At 41.0% G+C, this 15,625-nt stretch overlaps 1 protein-coding gene across 1 annotated transcript in view; it reads right to left on the bottom strand.

Moving 5' to 3' along the window:
* LOC117502385 (cilia- and flagella-associated protein 69-like) overlaps positions 1-15,068 on the bottom strand; it is a 49,085-nt gene extending 34,017 nt beyond the window's left edge. Inside the window, 3 exon segments of the mRNA XM_034161414.1 lie at positions 3,219-3,284; positions 3,363-3,422; positions 14,882-15,068. Coding sequence (XP_034017305.1) covers positions 3,219-3,284; positions 3,363-3,422; positions 14,882-14,938 — 183 coding nt within the window. The 5' untranslated portion in view covers positions 14,939-15,068.
* Between the last annotated feature and the right edge of the window lie 557 nt (positions 15,069-15,625).

Genomic DNA, 15,625 nt, shown 5'->3' with positions numbered 1-15,625 from the left:
ATTATTAATTACTATTATTGTTGTTGTTGCCTTATTATTATTATTATTATTATTATTAATATATAAACAAAAATAAATAAGAAAATTACAATTTGTAATATATTTGACTCTTTTTGTTGTATGGCTGGGGTGCCTGGCTGCCTTTTGTTTCTGTCTTCTGTTCTCTGTCTTTTGTTTTTCCTTCCAGGTGGCATGCGTTCAGGACTGAGTGGCTGTGTGGCTGAGTTATCAGGACCTCACCCTGATCACCTGAAGCTTGTCATGTGCAGCTTGTCAGGACTCACAGCTGTGGTGCATCTTTATGGATTGGGGCATGGTTGCATTTAAGTCTGGAGTACACAGTGTGTATTTGCCAGAGACTCGACCTTGTGACCAGACGGGTGAGATCGTCGTCTAGAGAGCCATCTCATCATCATGGATGCAGAGACCGTACCAGGTTTGATGCCATGGTCTGTGAAAGAGGATGGGGTGAGGTCTCACGCTCTTCAGCACACTTCCTGAGGTACTTTAGGTTTTGTGACTAACATGAGTACAGTCAGTAGATGTGGTGTCCCTCACACCTTATTATATTGAGCTGTTATGTTAGTCGTTTAATCAGCTTCCACTGCAGTGGAGAATTGAACTGGGTGTTCCATGCCTGCAGGGTGGGAAGCTGATTGGTGATTAAGCCAGGAAGTGTTTGCTGTTTATGTACACCTTTGAGTGGTCTCTCTGTGTGTGGAGTGGTGGACTCACATGATGGTTTCTTCTTTCACAGACTCGGTTGGTCGCGGCCACCTGGGGGGTGTCGGCGGGGTCCTTGGGTCCGAACTGTTCTGGTTCCGGACCGTTTGTGCTGCTGGGAGCGCACCGTCTTTCCACCTCGCCAGACCGCGCACTTATTTGTTTGTAATTCAGCACTCACTGTTATGTTATTAAATTCTGTTATCCTTTGTACCGTGCTCTGCTTATTTTATACTGGGTCCTTCAAACGCTGGCCGGTCCTCCGCCCGCGTCCGACACATAACACTTTTGCTACAATAAACGCTGAGCCATTAATTATTATACAGAAAACAAATGCCCACAAATGTGCTGAGATGCGAACAGCTTAATGCTAATTTTAACATTGAAAATGCCATAGACATGCTAACGCATTAACATCGGTCACGTTTTTAAGTTATAAAATACATCTGTCAACTATTTCAAAAGACCATAACAGGTCGGGTTAGCATAAAAAAGGGTAAAGATTACTCATAGATATATGCTCTTTGGGGTTTTAGCGGGGAAAAATTAAGATAAATCAAAATAAAACAAAGAAACATGAAGCAGTGGATCGGATCAATGCTTCATTGCTTCAAGCTTCAAAGAAGAGCAGCGCTGCAGAAACAGTTGATTACAGACCTTGCAGGGGTTCTGTAATGAGCATAGACACATGATCATTTTCCCGACAAAAATCCCCAAAAACAACGGCTGCTCTGAAAGACCGATAAGGGAATCGTTAACCAAAAAGGCCACTGATGTCAGTGGATCGAATCATTTCTTAATGATACCCAACAAGAACCGGTTCTCGATACCCAACCCTACACGTAAGCAGCAAGGCCGAAAACCAAAATTGAATGCCCGTGACCTTCGATCCCTCAGGCGGCACTACATTAAAAACCTACATCATTGTGTAAAAGATCTTACTGCGCGGGCTCAGGAACACTTCAGAAAACCATTGTCAGTTAACACAGTTCGTCGCTACATCTGCAACTGCAAGTTAAAACTCTACCATGTAAAGAGAAAGCCATACATCAACAACATCCAGAAACGCCGCCGCCTTCTCTGGGCCCGAGTTCATTTGAAATGGACAGACGAAAAGTGGAAAAGTGTGCTGTGGTCTGATGAGTCCACATTTCAAATTGTTTTTGGAAATCATAGACGTTTTGTCCTCTGGACAAAAGAGGAAAAAGACCATCCAGATTGTTACCAGTGCAAAGTTTAAAAGCCAGCATCTGTGATGGTATGGGGGTGTGTTAGTACCCATGGGATGGGCAACTTACACATCTGTGATGGCACAATCAATGCTGAAAGGTACATCCAGGTTTTGAAGCAACATATGCTGCCATCCAAGCAATGTCTTTTTCACGAACATCCCTGCTTATTTCAGCAAGACAATGCCAAGCCACGTTCTGCACGTGTTACAACAGCGTGGCTTCATAGTAAAACAGTGCGGGTACTAGACTGGCCTGCCTGCAGTCCAGACCTGTCGCCCATTGAGCTTCAAGTGGGAGATGAATGTCAGCTCTCTCATCAGCCAACCACAACAGAGGATGTTCTTTCTGCAGCAGCTGAGGAAGTTCAACCTGCCAAAAACAATGATGGTGAACTTCTACACCGCCATCATTGAGTCCATCATCTCCTCTTCCATCAATGTCTGGTATGCTCCTGCCACTGCCAAGGACAGGTGCAGATTGCAGCAGAGAAGGTGATCAAGTGCAATCTGCCATCCTGACAGGACCTGTACACGTTCAGGGCCCTGATGCAAGCAAGGAAGATTGTGGCCGACCTCTCTCTCCCAGGACACAAACTCTGGCCTTCCCCTCTGGCAGATGGCTGAGGTCCATCAGGACTTGATGTCCTCAAGACACAAAAACAGCTTCTTTCCATCTGCAGCTAGATTAATAAATAATGCCAGTGACCCCCCATTTACCTTGCCTCCCCCACCCCCACTTCCCCAAAGTACAGATTGGTCATCCCTGCCCTGAAAGGTACCGTACATCTGCACACCAATCATATGCTTTTGCACAGTCCCATCCCATTACGCTATATTGATCAATTGATCAATTCTTCTTATTTGTTTTTTAATTTGGAATAGAATTTGCAGTGTTCCAATGCATTCGCTTATGGAAATAAAAGGTACTTTTAAGGATTTTGATCTTTAGTGATTTTTTAAAACACACTGCTATTATTTTGAACACAACTGTATTTAATAGCAATCTGTTTTCTAACCAAACACTGCAGAAGACCTGATAACTGTGGTTATTTCAGAGCAGGAAAATGCTTACAGCACAGTGACATCTCTGGAAATTAGAGCCTTGGGAATGATGTTCACATTAAATGAGAGTACATCTATTTCTGTCTCTAAGGGACAATAATGAGGAACATTGATATGACAATCTGCTGCAGTTAGGTCAGAGAGATTATTTTTGTAAAAGAGATGTCTACATCAGAAGATTGAACTCAGAAATAAAGGATACAAAGCCATTCTGATTTCTTGTCAACAATTTTTTCAGGAGAAAAGGGTGCCGTTCCTTCAAGTTGCCCTTTGAAAAAAATCAGAATATACATGATATACAGATACTTTGGGGTGTAAAAGTGTTTAAATTACAGTGTGAACTTACTGTCAGTGGATCTTCAAGAAGAGAAATAACCTTACTGATGTCAAGACTTTTAATCCTCATCTGCACAGAAATTACATCTGAGATTAATCTTCATACAAACACCATGTCTGTATGCCAAGAAATAAGAGTTACTATAGTAAATTTTTTGGGCCATTTGCTCTGTAAACTACAGACTTTCTGTAATATTTGATTTTTTTCTTCATGTCATCTCATTTGAAATGCCAAATTCATATTCAAAAAAGTCAAAGAAAAGGTTTTTTGTTGTTTGTTTAATTCATTAAAGGAATTAATCAATTAACAAGTTACAGTACAAACCTAATTTTTAAGTCTGTATAATAAGCTGAAACTTGTTCATCCAAGTTGTTTGGTGCACTCAAAAGTGCATAATGACAGCTGATCAATTCTGTCTGAAGCTTCAAGGACAGATGAGAAGAAGGCCAAAGAATTCCATGCTCTCCAAAAATTCCCAATTTTGTATTAAAAAAGTAAAAAAAAAAAAATAAAAAAATAAAAAAAAAATCTGTACATTTTGCAGAGATATTCCCACACTAAACAGTGGTTTTTATTGCATAACACTGATGTTTTTTGTCTTATAGTCCTACCAAGATCACCAAAGAAGCACCCCCCCACCCCCTTTTTTGTTTTGCAGCAGGTTCCCCCAGATGGATTCCCCTTACTCCCTGCATTGGCAACAGCAATTACACTCAACAAAAATATAAACGCAACACTTTTGGTTTTGCTCCCATTTTGTATGAGATTAACTCAAAAATCTAAAACTTTTTCCACATACACAATATCACCATTTCTCTCAAATATTGTTCACAAACCAGTCTAAATCTGTGATAATGAGCACTTCTCCTTTGCTGAGATAATCCATCCCACCTCACAGGTGTGCCATATCAAGATGCTGATTAGACACCATGATTAGTGCACAGGTGTGCCTTAGACTGTCCACAATAAAAGGCCACTCTGAAAGGTGCAGTTTTGCTTTATTGGGGGGGGGGGGGGGGGGGATACCAGTCAGTATCTGGTGTGACCACCATTTGCCTCATGCAGTGCAACACATCTCCTTCGCATAGAGTTGATCAGGTTGTCAATTGTGGCCTGTGGAATGTTGGTCCACTCCTCTTCAATGGCTGTGCGAAGTTGCTGGATACTGGCAGGAACTGGTACACGCTGTCGTATACGCCGGTCCAGAGCATCCCAAACATGCTCAATGGGTGACATGTCCGGTGAGTATGCCGGCCATGCAAGAACTGGGACATTTTCAGCTTCCAAGAATTGTGTGCAGATCCTTGCAACATGGGGCCGTGCATTATCCTGCTGCAACATGAGGTGATGTTTTTGGATGTATGGCACAACAATGGGCCTCAGGATCTCGTCACGGTATCTCTGTGCATTCAAAATGCCATCAATAAAATGCACCTGTGTTCTTCGTCCATAACAGATGCCTGCCCATACCATAACCCCACCGCCACCATGGGCCACTCAATCCACAACATTGACATCAGAAAACTGCTCACCCACACGACGCCACACACGCTGTCTGCCATCTGCCCTGAACAGTGTGAACTGGGATTCATCCCGAAGAGAACACCTCTCCAACGTGCCAAACGCCAGTGAATGTGAGCATTTGCCCACTCAAGTCGGTTACGACGACGAACTGGAGTCAGGTCGAGACCCCGATGAGGACGACGAGCATGCAGATGAGCTTCCCTGAGACGGTTTCTGACAGTTTGTCAGAAACCGTCCATTATTTAATGCTTCGATCTTAAATATGATCAATCTATCTTTGTTAGTTGGCTATGTACCACAGGCTTTTAAGGTGGCAGTAATTAAACCATTACTTAAAAAGCCATCACTTGACCCAGCTATCTTAGCTAATTATAGGCCAATCTCCAACCTTCCTTTTCTCTCAAAAATTCTTGAAAGGGTAGTTGTAAAACAGCTAACTGATCATCTGCAGAGGAATGGTCTATTTGAAGAGTTTCAGTCAGGTTTTAGAATTCATCATAGCACAGAAACAGCATTAGTGAAGGTTACAAATGATCTTCTTATGGCCTCGGACAGTGGACTCATCTCTGTGCTTGTTCTGTTAGACCTCAGTGCTGCTTTTGATACTGTTGACCATAAAATTTTATTACAGAGATTAGAGCATGCCATAGGTATTAAAGGCACTGTGCTGCGGTGGTTTGAATCATATTTGTCTAATAGATTACAATTTGTTCATGTAAATGGGGAATCTTCTTCACAGACTAAAGTTAATTATGGAGTTCCACAAGGTTCTGTGCTAGGACCAATTTTATTCACTTTATACATGCTTCCCTTAGGCAGTATTATTAGACGGTATTGCTTAAATTTTCATTGTTATGCAGATGATACCCAGCTTTATCTATCCATGAAGCCAGAGGACAAACACCAATTAGCTAAACTGCAGGATTGTCTTACAGACATAAAGACATGGGTGACCTCTAATTTCCTGCTTTTAAACTCAGATAAAACTGAAGTTATTGTACTTGGCCCCACAAATCTTAGAAACATGGTGTCTAACCAGATCCTTACTCTGGATGGCATTACCCTGACCTCTAGTAATACTGTGAGAAATCTTGGAGTCATTTTTGATCAGGATATGTCATTCAAAGCACATATTAAACAAATATGTAGGACTGCTTTTTTGCATTTACGCAATATCTCTAAAATCAGAAAGGTCTTGTCTCAGAGTGATGCTGAAAAACTAATTCATGCATTTATTTCCTCTAGGCTGGACTATTGTAATTCATTATTATCAGGTTGTCCTAAAAGGTCCCTAAAAAGCCTTCAGTTAATTCAAAATGCTGCAGCTAGAGTACTGACGGGGACTAGAAGGAGAGAGCATATCTCACCCATATTGGCCTCTCTTCATTGGCTTCCTGTTAATTCTAGAATAGAATTTAAAATTCTTCTTCTTACTTATAAGGTTTTGAATAATCAGGTCCCATCTTATCTTAGGGACCTCGTAGTACCATATCACCCCAATAGAGCGCTTCGCTCTCAGACTGCAGGCTTACTTGTAGTTCCTAGGGTTTGTAAGAGTAGAATGGGAGGCAGAGCCTTCAGCTTTCAGGCTCCTCTCCTGTGGAACCAGCTCCCAATTCAGATCAGGGAGACAGACACCCTCTCTACTTTTAAGATTAGGCTTAAAACTTTCCTTTTTGCTAAAGCTTATAGTTAGGGCTGGATCAGGTGACCCTGAACCATCCCTTAGTTATGCTGCTATAGACGTAGACTGCTGGGGGGTTCCCATGATGCACTGTTTCTTTCTCTTTTTGCTCTGTATGCACCACTCTGCATTTAATCATTAGTGATCGATCTCTGCTCCCCTCCACAGCATGTCTTTTTCCTGGTTCTCTCCCTCAGCCCCAACCAGTCCCAGCAGAAGACTGCCCCTCCCTGAGCCTGGTTCTGCTGGAGGTTTCTTCCTGTTAAAAGGGAGTTTTTCCTTCCCACTGTAGCCAAGTGCTTGCTCACAGGGGGTCGTTTTGACCATTGGGGTTTTACATAATTATTGTATGGCCTTGCCTTACAATATAAAGCGCCTTGGGGCAACTGTTTGTGATTTGGCGCTATATAAAAAAATTGATTGATTGATTGATTGATTGAGTTTGTGCAGAAATTCTTTGGTTATGCAAACCGATTGTTTCAGCAGCTGTCCGAGTGGCTGGTCTCAGACGATCTTTGGAGGTGAACATATTGGATGTGGAGGTCCTGGGCTGGTGTCGTTACACGTGGGCTGCGGTTGTGAGGCTGGTTGGATGTACTGCCAAATTCTCTGAAACGCCTTTGGAGACGGCTTATGGTAGAGAAATGAACATTCAATACACGAGCAACAGCTCTGGTTGACATTCCTGCTGTCAGCATGCCAATTGCACGCTCCCTCAAATCTTGCGACATCTGTGGCATTGTGCTGTGTGATAAAACTGCACCTTTCAGAGTGGCCTTTTATTGTGGACAGTCTAAGGCACACCTGTGCACTAATCATGGTGTCTAATCAGCATCTTGATATGGCACACCTGTGAGGTGGGATGGATTACCTCAGCAAAGGAGAAGTGCTCAATATCACAGATTTAGACTGGTTTGTGAACAATATTTGAGGGAAATGGTGATATTGTGTATGTGGAAAAAGTTTTAGATCTTTGAGTTCATCTCATACAAAATGGGAGCAAAACCAAAAGTGTTGCGTTTATATTTTTGTTGAGTGTATTTGAAAACAGTATCATAGAGAGAACCAGGTGTAAACTCAAATCACCTCACAGACGGACAGAGATCCAGACAAGGACACAGACACAGATAAGGGAACCCATCCGTCCGTCCGTCCATGTGTGTGTGTGTGTGTGGGGGGGGGGGGGGACAAATCCATCAAACATAAAGAGGACATACAAATACCATAAACGGGCTCTGTTATTAATTAAATCACATTAATTTAAACTAAGGTAACTTTCTGTTGTGAAGTGATTAACAGGTGTGAAAATATTTATTTGGAGCTGTACTGGTGAACAGTTACAACGCAAAAGTTGAAGATGTGTGTGTGTGTGTCTGTTTGAGTCTCAATCAATCAATCAATCAATTTTTTTTTATATAGCGCCAAATCACAACAAACAGTTGCCCCAAGGCGCTTTATATTGTAAGGCAAGGCCATACAATAATTATGTAAAACCCCAACGGTCAAAACGACCCCCTGTGAGCAAGCACTTGGCTACAGTGGGAAGGAAAAACTCCCTTTTAACAGGAAGAAACCTCCAGGAGAACCAGGCTCAGGGAGGGGCAGTCTTCTGCTGGGACTGGTTGGGCTGAGGGAGAGAACCGGGAAAAAGACATGCTGTGGAGGGGAGCAGAGATCGATCACTAATGATTAAATGCAGAGTGGTGCATACAGAGCAAAAAGAGAAAGAAACAGTGCATCATGGGAACCCCCCAGCAGTCTACGTCTATAGCAGCATAACTAAGGGATGGTTCAGGGTCACCTGATCCAGCCCTAACTATAAGCTTTAGCAAAAAGGAAAGTTTTAAGCCTAATCTTAAAAGTAGAGAGGGTGTCTGTCTCCCTGATCTGAATTGGGAGCTGGTTCCACAGGAGAGGAGCCTGAAATCTGAAGGCTCTGCCTCCCATTCTACTCTTACAAACCCTAGGAACTACAAGTAAGCCTGCAGTCTGAGAGTGAAGCGCTCTATTGGGGTGATATGGTACTACGAGGTCCCTAAGATAAGATGGGACCTGATTATTCAAAACCTTATAAGTAAGAAGAAGAATTTTAAATTCTATTCTAGAATTAACAGGAAGCCAATGAAGAGAGGCCAATATGGGTGAGATATGCTCTCTCCTTCTAGTCCCCGTCAGTACTCTAGCTGCAGCATTTTGAATTAACTGAAGGCTTTTTAGGGAACTTTTAGGACAACCTGATAATAATGAATTACAATAGTCCAGCCTAGAGGAAATAAATGCATGAATTAGTTTTTCAGCATCACTCTGAGACAAGACCTTTCTGATTTTAGAGATATTGTGTAAATGCAAAAAAGCAGTCCTACATATTTGTTTAATATGCGCTTTGAATGACATATCCTGATCAAAAATGACTCCAAGATTTCTCACAGTATTACTAGAGGTCAGGGTAATGCCATCCAGAGTAAGGATCTGGTTAGACATGTTTCTAAGATTTGTGGGGCCAAGTACAATAACTTCAGTTTTATCTGAGTTTAAAAGCAGGAAATTAGAGGTCACCCATGTCTTTATGTCTGTAAGACAATCCTGCAGTTTAGCTAATTGGTGTGTGTCCTCTGGCTTCATGGATAGATAAAGCTGGGTATCATCTGCGTAACAATGAAAATTTAAGCAATACCGTCTAATAATACTGCCTAAGGGAAGCATGTATAAAGTGAATAAAATTGGTCCTAGCACAGAACCTTGTGGAACTCCATAATTAACTTTAGTCTGTATCAAAAGCAGCACTGAGGTCTAACAGAACAAGCACAGAGATGAGTCCACTGTCCGAGGCCATAAGAAGATCATTTGTAACCTTCACTAATGCTGTTTCTGTACTATGATGAATTCTAAAACCTGACTGAAACTCTTCAAATAGACCATTCCTCTGCAGATGATCAGTTAGCTGTTTTACAACTACCCTTTCAAGAATTTTTGAGAGAAAAGGAAGGTTGGAGATTGGCCTATAATTAGCTAAGATAGCTGGGTCAAGTGATGGCTTTTTAAGTAATGGTTTAATTACTGCCACCTTAAAAGCCTGTGGTACATAGCCAACTAACAAAGATAGATTGATCATAGTTAAGATCGAAGCATTAAATAATGGTAGGGCTTCCTTGAGCAGCCTGGTAAGAATGGGGTCTAATAAACATGTTGATGGTTTGGATGAAGTAACTAATGAAAATAACTCAAACAGAACAATCAGAGAGAAAGAGTCTAACCAAATACCGGCATCACTGAAAGCAGCCAAAGATAACGATACGTCTTTGGGATGGTTATGAGTAATTTTTTCTCTAATAGTTAAAATTTTGTTAGCAAAGAAAGTCATGAAGTCATTACTAGTTAAAGTTAATGGAATACTCAGCTCAACAGAGCTCTGACTCTTTGTCAGCCTGGCTACAGTGCTGAAAAGAAACCTGGAGTTGTTCTTATTTTCTTCAATTAGTGATGAGTAGAAAGATGTCCTAGCTTTACGGAGGGCTTTTTTATAGAGCAACAGACTCTTTTTCCAGGCTAAGTGAAGATCTTCTAAATTAGTGAGACGCCATTTCCTCTCCAACTTATGGAGAGGAAATGGCAATAAAGTCAATAATAAGTGACTTTAAAAAACCTGATTAAATACAACCTGATTGTCTTTGCAACTGCCAAAGACTGCATAAAGGAATATACTTCAACTTCTAAAGGTTTACAAAGCTTTAAATGAATGTCTGCCCACACAGTGCACGTGAATTTCAACAAAGTAGCATAAATTAAACATAAAAAGCATATGAAAATTTTAAAGTGACATGCTAATTAATTAAAAACAAACACTAAAACAAGTGCACAAACTAACCTGTTTAAATGTGTTTAAATGTATTTGTCTTTATATCGATGCAGGTGTGATCAGATTAATCTCACAAGTACTAAACATTAATAATATGAGCGAAGCGTTGCGCAGCGGCAAAAAGCTCACTCATGGTACAGGGCGTCCTAAACAGGAAGTGCAAATCCACAATAAAACAGGAAATGGTTAAATGTCAAACACTTCCTGGATTGACAGACGAGATCCCATGGAATCTCACACTCACTCAGTGGCAAGCTCACACTCAAACAGGAAGTGCCAAATTCTCAGTCATAGTGAAACAGGAAACAGGAGGCCGGGGTTTCACTGGACTACCCTGAAATATGATTGGACACAGATGATTGACATGTAACGGCACCACATGTCTGGTTGAAAGAGCTGCATTTTCAAATCAGTGAGTCACATTGACTGCTAGGTTCCTCCTGTCCAGTAGTTGGTGCTGTGTATCACAAAAAGTTCTAATCCACCTTAGTAGAAGAAGAAAAATGTTTGCTTCAGATTTGAACTGAATATGTTGTTTGAACTATGGACTTCTAATCACACCAAACTTATACTGGTGAGTAAATGGCCGTATTTTATGCCAGAAATGAGGTCCAGGTTGTTAAAAGCAGCATTTCTCCTTTAACACATGTTTAAGCTAACAGACAGCAGCTGGTTCATGCTCTGTGGGCTTATTAGTGCAGCAGATAGCTGAAACAATCCTTCAAATGGTGATACAAGCATCAAATTCAGCACAAATACAGCTGGACCAAAATTAATGGAGCAACTTTAACTTTTGACCCCTGTACAAACTGAAACTGACCTTTGTCACCATTCTTGCTGCTTTTACATCATAACTCCATAACATTCGGTCACAGATTGTCCAAACTATACCTTTTTTGGTATCTTTATGATCAGGCAAATAATGTGGTGTAGTTGTCTATATGATTGGAGCATCTTTTAATTTTGACCCCTGTGTAATTCTTCAGTTGACCCCTGTTGGGTTTGCACCCTGTTTTTAAAGAAATGAGAGGCACAAACACTGAAAAGAAACCAGTCAGAGAGAGACAAATATATATATTTTTTGCTCTGCGCAGAGGAGGAGAGCAAGAAACAGCTTGTAAGTGCTCAGCTTCAAAGCTCTCCTAAAATCTCCTCCTCTGGCCCAGCCTTTTATTTAGTTCATCAACATGAGAAAAAACAAACAAGGACAGTCGGGAGAGGTTACACATGAGTCATGTCTGCAAGAGGGAGATATCGGGACAAGGTGACTGCTGGAACCTTCCATTCCTGCGACATGAGCCTTGCGGCTCCCACAGCAGGATAAGGTACTTATGTAAAATGAAAAATAGTTTGCTCAATCATGAAGAATGCAGACAAGTCTTTCTTCCTAAAACCTCCTCTTCTCACAAAGAGGAAAAATAATAAGCATAAACTATAAGAAAATAAATAATAAGCATAAACTAAAAAAAATAAAAGATAATATGAGCATGTGTCATGTGGGCCGCTGAAGAGGAGGTACTGCTGGCCCACTACCACCAGAGGGCGCCCTGCTTGGAGTGCGGGCTCCAAGCACGAGAGGGCGCCAGACCCAGAGGAAGTGACAGCTGTCACTCATCACACCAGCTGTCACTCATCTACACCACTATTTAAGCCGGACTGCAACTCCACCTCCCCGCCGAGAAATCGACTACCATTAACAAGGTAATTTCTCTGCTGACAGACACTTTGTGTGTTTAACCTGAACTTCTGTTACAGCCGTTTTCCTGGAGTGTTTCCTTATCTGAGGGATTGGCGTTTGGTGTGACAGCGACGGCTTCGCCTCACATCCCAACCCAGATAAGTGGTTAAACCAGGAGCTGTACGAGTGTGTGATTGGAGGTGGAGGAGCTCCCTCCTAACTGTGTATGGACTGTGAATTACTGAGTGTGCGGACTCACACTCATACATCTTATCTCTGTTTTCTGCCAGCAGTACCAGGGTCGACAGCCGAAGACAGAGGCCACCTGGGGACTCGGGACTTGGCAGCTCCGGTGTTCTTCAGACCGTTGGTGGTGGAAGCCGTGTGGGACGCGGCTTCTCTCTCGTCAGGGGTCTTCTATCTTCGAGCCTGCCCACACGTCACCTGGTGTTAATTGACTGTGCAAATTCTGTGATTTTAGTTGTGTATTATCACAACATTAAATTGTTACTTTTTGGCTTACTCATTGTCCGTTCATTTGCGCCCCCTGTTGTGGGTCCGTGCTACGACACCTTCACAACAGCATGAACTGTATAAAATCCTTGACAACCCCCATACTGGCTGCTTATTGAAAATTCAAGTGGCCAATCAGTTTTTTAAAGAGTTCATGTCTATGGATTATTTGTGCTGAATTTGATGGTTGTATCACCATTTGCAGGATTCCACTCTAAATATTCTCTTATCTGCTGCACTATATATGAGATGTGAGATGCTGCTCCTCAGTGTTTCTCAGTTGTCCTCAAAAGTATTGGAAGACTTGGTATTTCACACATTTTAATTTGTTTATTCCATTTCAAATACATTTTTTTCTAAAGTTATCTTCCGTAACTCAAACTGAAAGCAAATCTCTACAACTTGATATAAATGAATTAAAAATATAAAATCCAGCTTCCAGATGAAGTGGTGTAGAGGAGGATTTTCTTAAAAAGAAGACCTGAAAGTTCAGCTACAATTTGACAGAAAGTACATTTGAGATGAAAGCCTAGATTTGATGTTTTGGTGAAAGAAACCTTTGTATTTCTTCATAATTTATATAAATAAAGTCCAAGACATATTCATTGACTTGGAAATGTTTCCATCCCCTGACTTGTCTGAAGAAAACTGGCAATAAAACCGATTGTTATTTACAGGTTTTATCAAGTTTTAGAGATATGCTTTGAGTTTGAGGAAGATAATTTTAGAATTTTTTATTTTTCTTCTTTTTTTTTGGATTTCTTATATTTAAAATGGCATAAACTAATCAAATGTGTGAAATTCCAAGTGTTCCAATACTTTTGGAGGGCACAGTATCCTAACCTTATGATGAGAGCAAAATGTGGTATTATTACCTTTTATTTAAGAATGTTTAATTTTCACTGTTGCTGCACTTTGTCTCAAATTATAGTCATATCGCATATCATATTGATATGAAAATTCAGTAAAGTATATCTTCTATTATACATTCCAAATCTAAGGTGGAACTCTACTAGTGTTTACTAAGGTACACCTAAATATCTAAAAAAAAAAAAAAAAAAAAAAAAAAAAAAAAAAAGAGAGAGAGTGGAGCCACTTGGGTGCCTGGTCTTGAGAACCAGGGATGGTAGGTTGAAAAGCTTTTTTATCCCATGGGAACTCTCCCTACCCACCTAAGCGGCTCAAGAATACGGACAGCAAGTATATAAGTGACATTTACATGACAATTTATAGGACAATATTGAGATACAATAATTTGGCCATATTGTACAGCTCTGCTGTCAACTCGCTGGAAACTTTGAATATTAATTTACATCTACATAAAAAAAAATGCTTAAAGTAGCAGGGGGTTAAGAAGACTGTAATTGGGGGGGATCAGTTGAAAAGCAAAAAAAAAGAAAAATGCTTAAAAAGGTGGGGAGTATGGGGGGCAGAGCCCCTCCAGAAGCTGAAATGCAAAATAAGGAAAATGTTTAAAAAGCAGGGGGTCTGAAAGCTGAAAGGTTTTAGTCATGCTCATGCTCCCAAGAACCATTTTACTGAAAAAAGTCGGAAGGACCTAAAGGACATGTTTAGATGGCGAGGAGCTTTTCCAGCCACGTGAGAGGCAAATAAAGAAAAATGCTTTAAAAGGCGGGGAGTCTGGGGGGCAGAGGCTCCTCAGAATAGAGGTGGGCGATACCGGGAATTTTTGTATCGATCCGATACCAAGTAAATACGGGCCCAGTATCGCCGATATCGATACTGATACTTTTTCATATTTAAGCTTCATAGATCCAAAGGATCCAAAAGAACTAGGACAGAATTTCGCCAATCATTGTACGTGACAACAAAATACTTTATTATCATAATCAACATTTTTGTTTAAAAAAATATCACTCAACACAACTTAAAACAAAATCTCCTGAGGTAGAGGGCTGACAAACCACAACACAAGGGTGCGCTGCTCCATGTTGTGTGACACAGCGCAGCGCTGCTCTTACAGACAGAGAGTAGACTTTGATGAATCTGCGTGCGCAGCAGTCAGTGCGTGCGGGAGAGAAAAAAAACTTGAGTATCGATTTTTTTACACGAGGATCATTCAATATCAATACCAGTGTTGGTATCGATATTATCAATATTAGGATCGATCCACCCACCTCTACCCCAGAAGCTGAAAGGTTTTTGCCATGCCAATGCTCCCCTGAAGCATTTACTCAAAATAAAGTCTGTCGCATATGTCGCTCGTTCATGTCCGCGACATATGCATATTAATGATGATAAAGCTCTCTTACCTCCTGAACACTTTTTTCTGAAGCTTTTCTTCTCTGCAAAAGTTTCTCTGGATCCATTTAGTTTAGCCGCCAAACATCCGACTCCTTAAGATATCATAATGTCACACGGTAATAAGGGCCAAAGAACAGCGGATTAACACAAACGGCATGAAAATGACACATGCATCACGTTATTTGGAGTTTAAAATGGAACATTTCGCGTTACCATGGTTACCGTTTAATACGGCGAGCAGCAGGACTCAAAATGCCTCCAAACGCTCTTTCAGCGCGTTGGTGGGGGGTTAAAAGAAGACATTATTTCCAAAGTGTTTGATTTGGTATACACGCTAAAACAAACAAGCAAACAGCTTAAACAATGTTCAGTTTGACGACCCTTACCGACCAGATGTTCAAACCCAGCAGTTTTATGTTTACCTCACACACACACACACACACACACACACACACACACACACACACACACACACACACACACACACACACACACACACACACACACACACACACACACACACACACACCTGTGCTGTTGTCCTTAAAAATAAAATGCTTAATACGGATACATTCCTTAATCCTCCAACAAGTGATAGCACAGCACCTGGTATCCTACTTTTGATCGGCAATAATTAAATAATTAACACTTCAAGCATTTTTTTTTAGATTAGCAATGATTGCGTATTTTCAGAAGAATAAGTTTATTGTTTGTGACATTGTTTTATTGTTGCTATGACAGCTTGTTTTCAG

Source organism: Thalassophryne amazonica, chromosome 20, assembly GCF_902500255.1.
Source record: "Thalassophryne amazonica chromosome 20, fThaAma1.1, whole genome shotgun sequence".
NCBI lineage: Eukaryota > Metazoa > Chordata > Actinopteri > Batrachoidiformes > Batrachoididae > Thalassophryne > Thalassophryne amazonica.
Note: the sequence above shows the minus strand (reverse complement) of the source record. Positions and strands in the feature narration are given on the sequence as shown.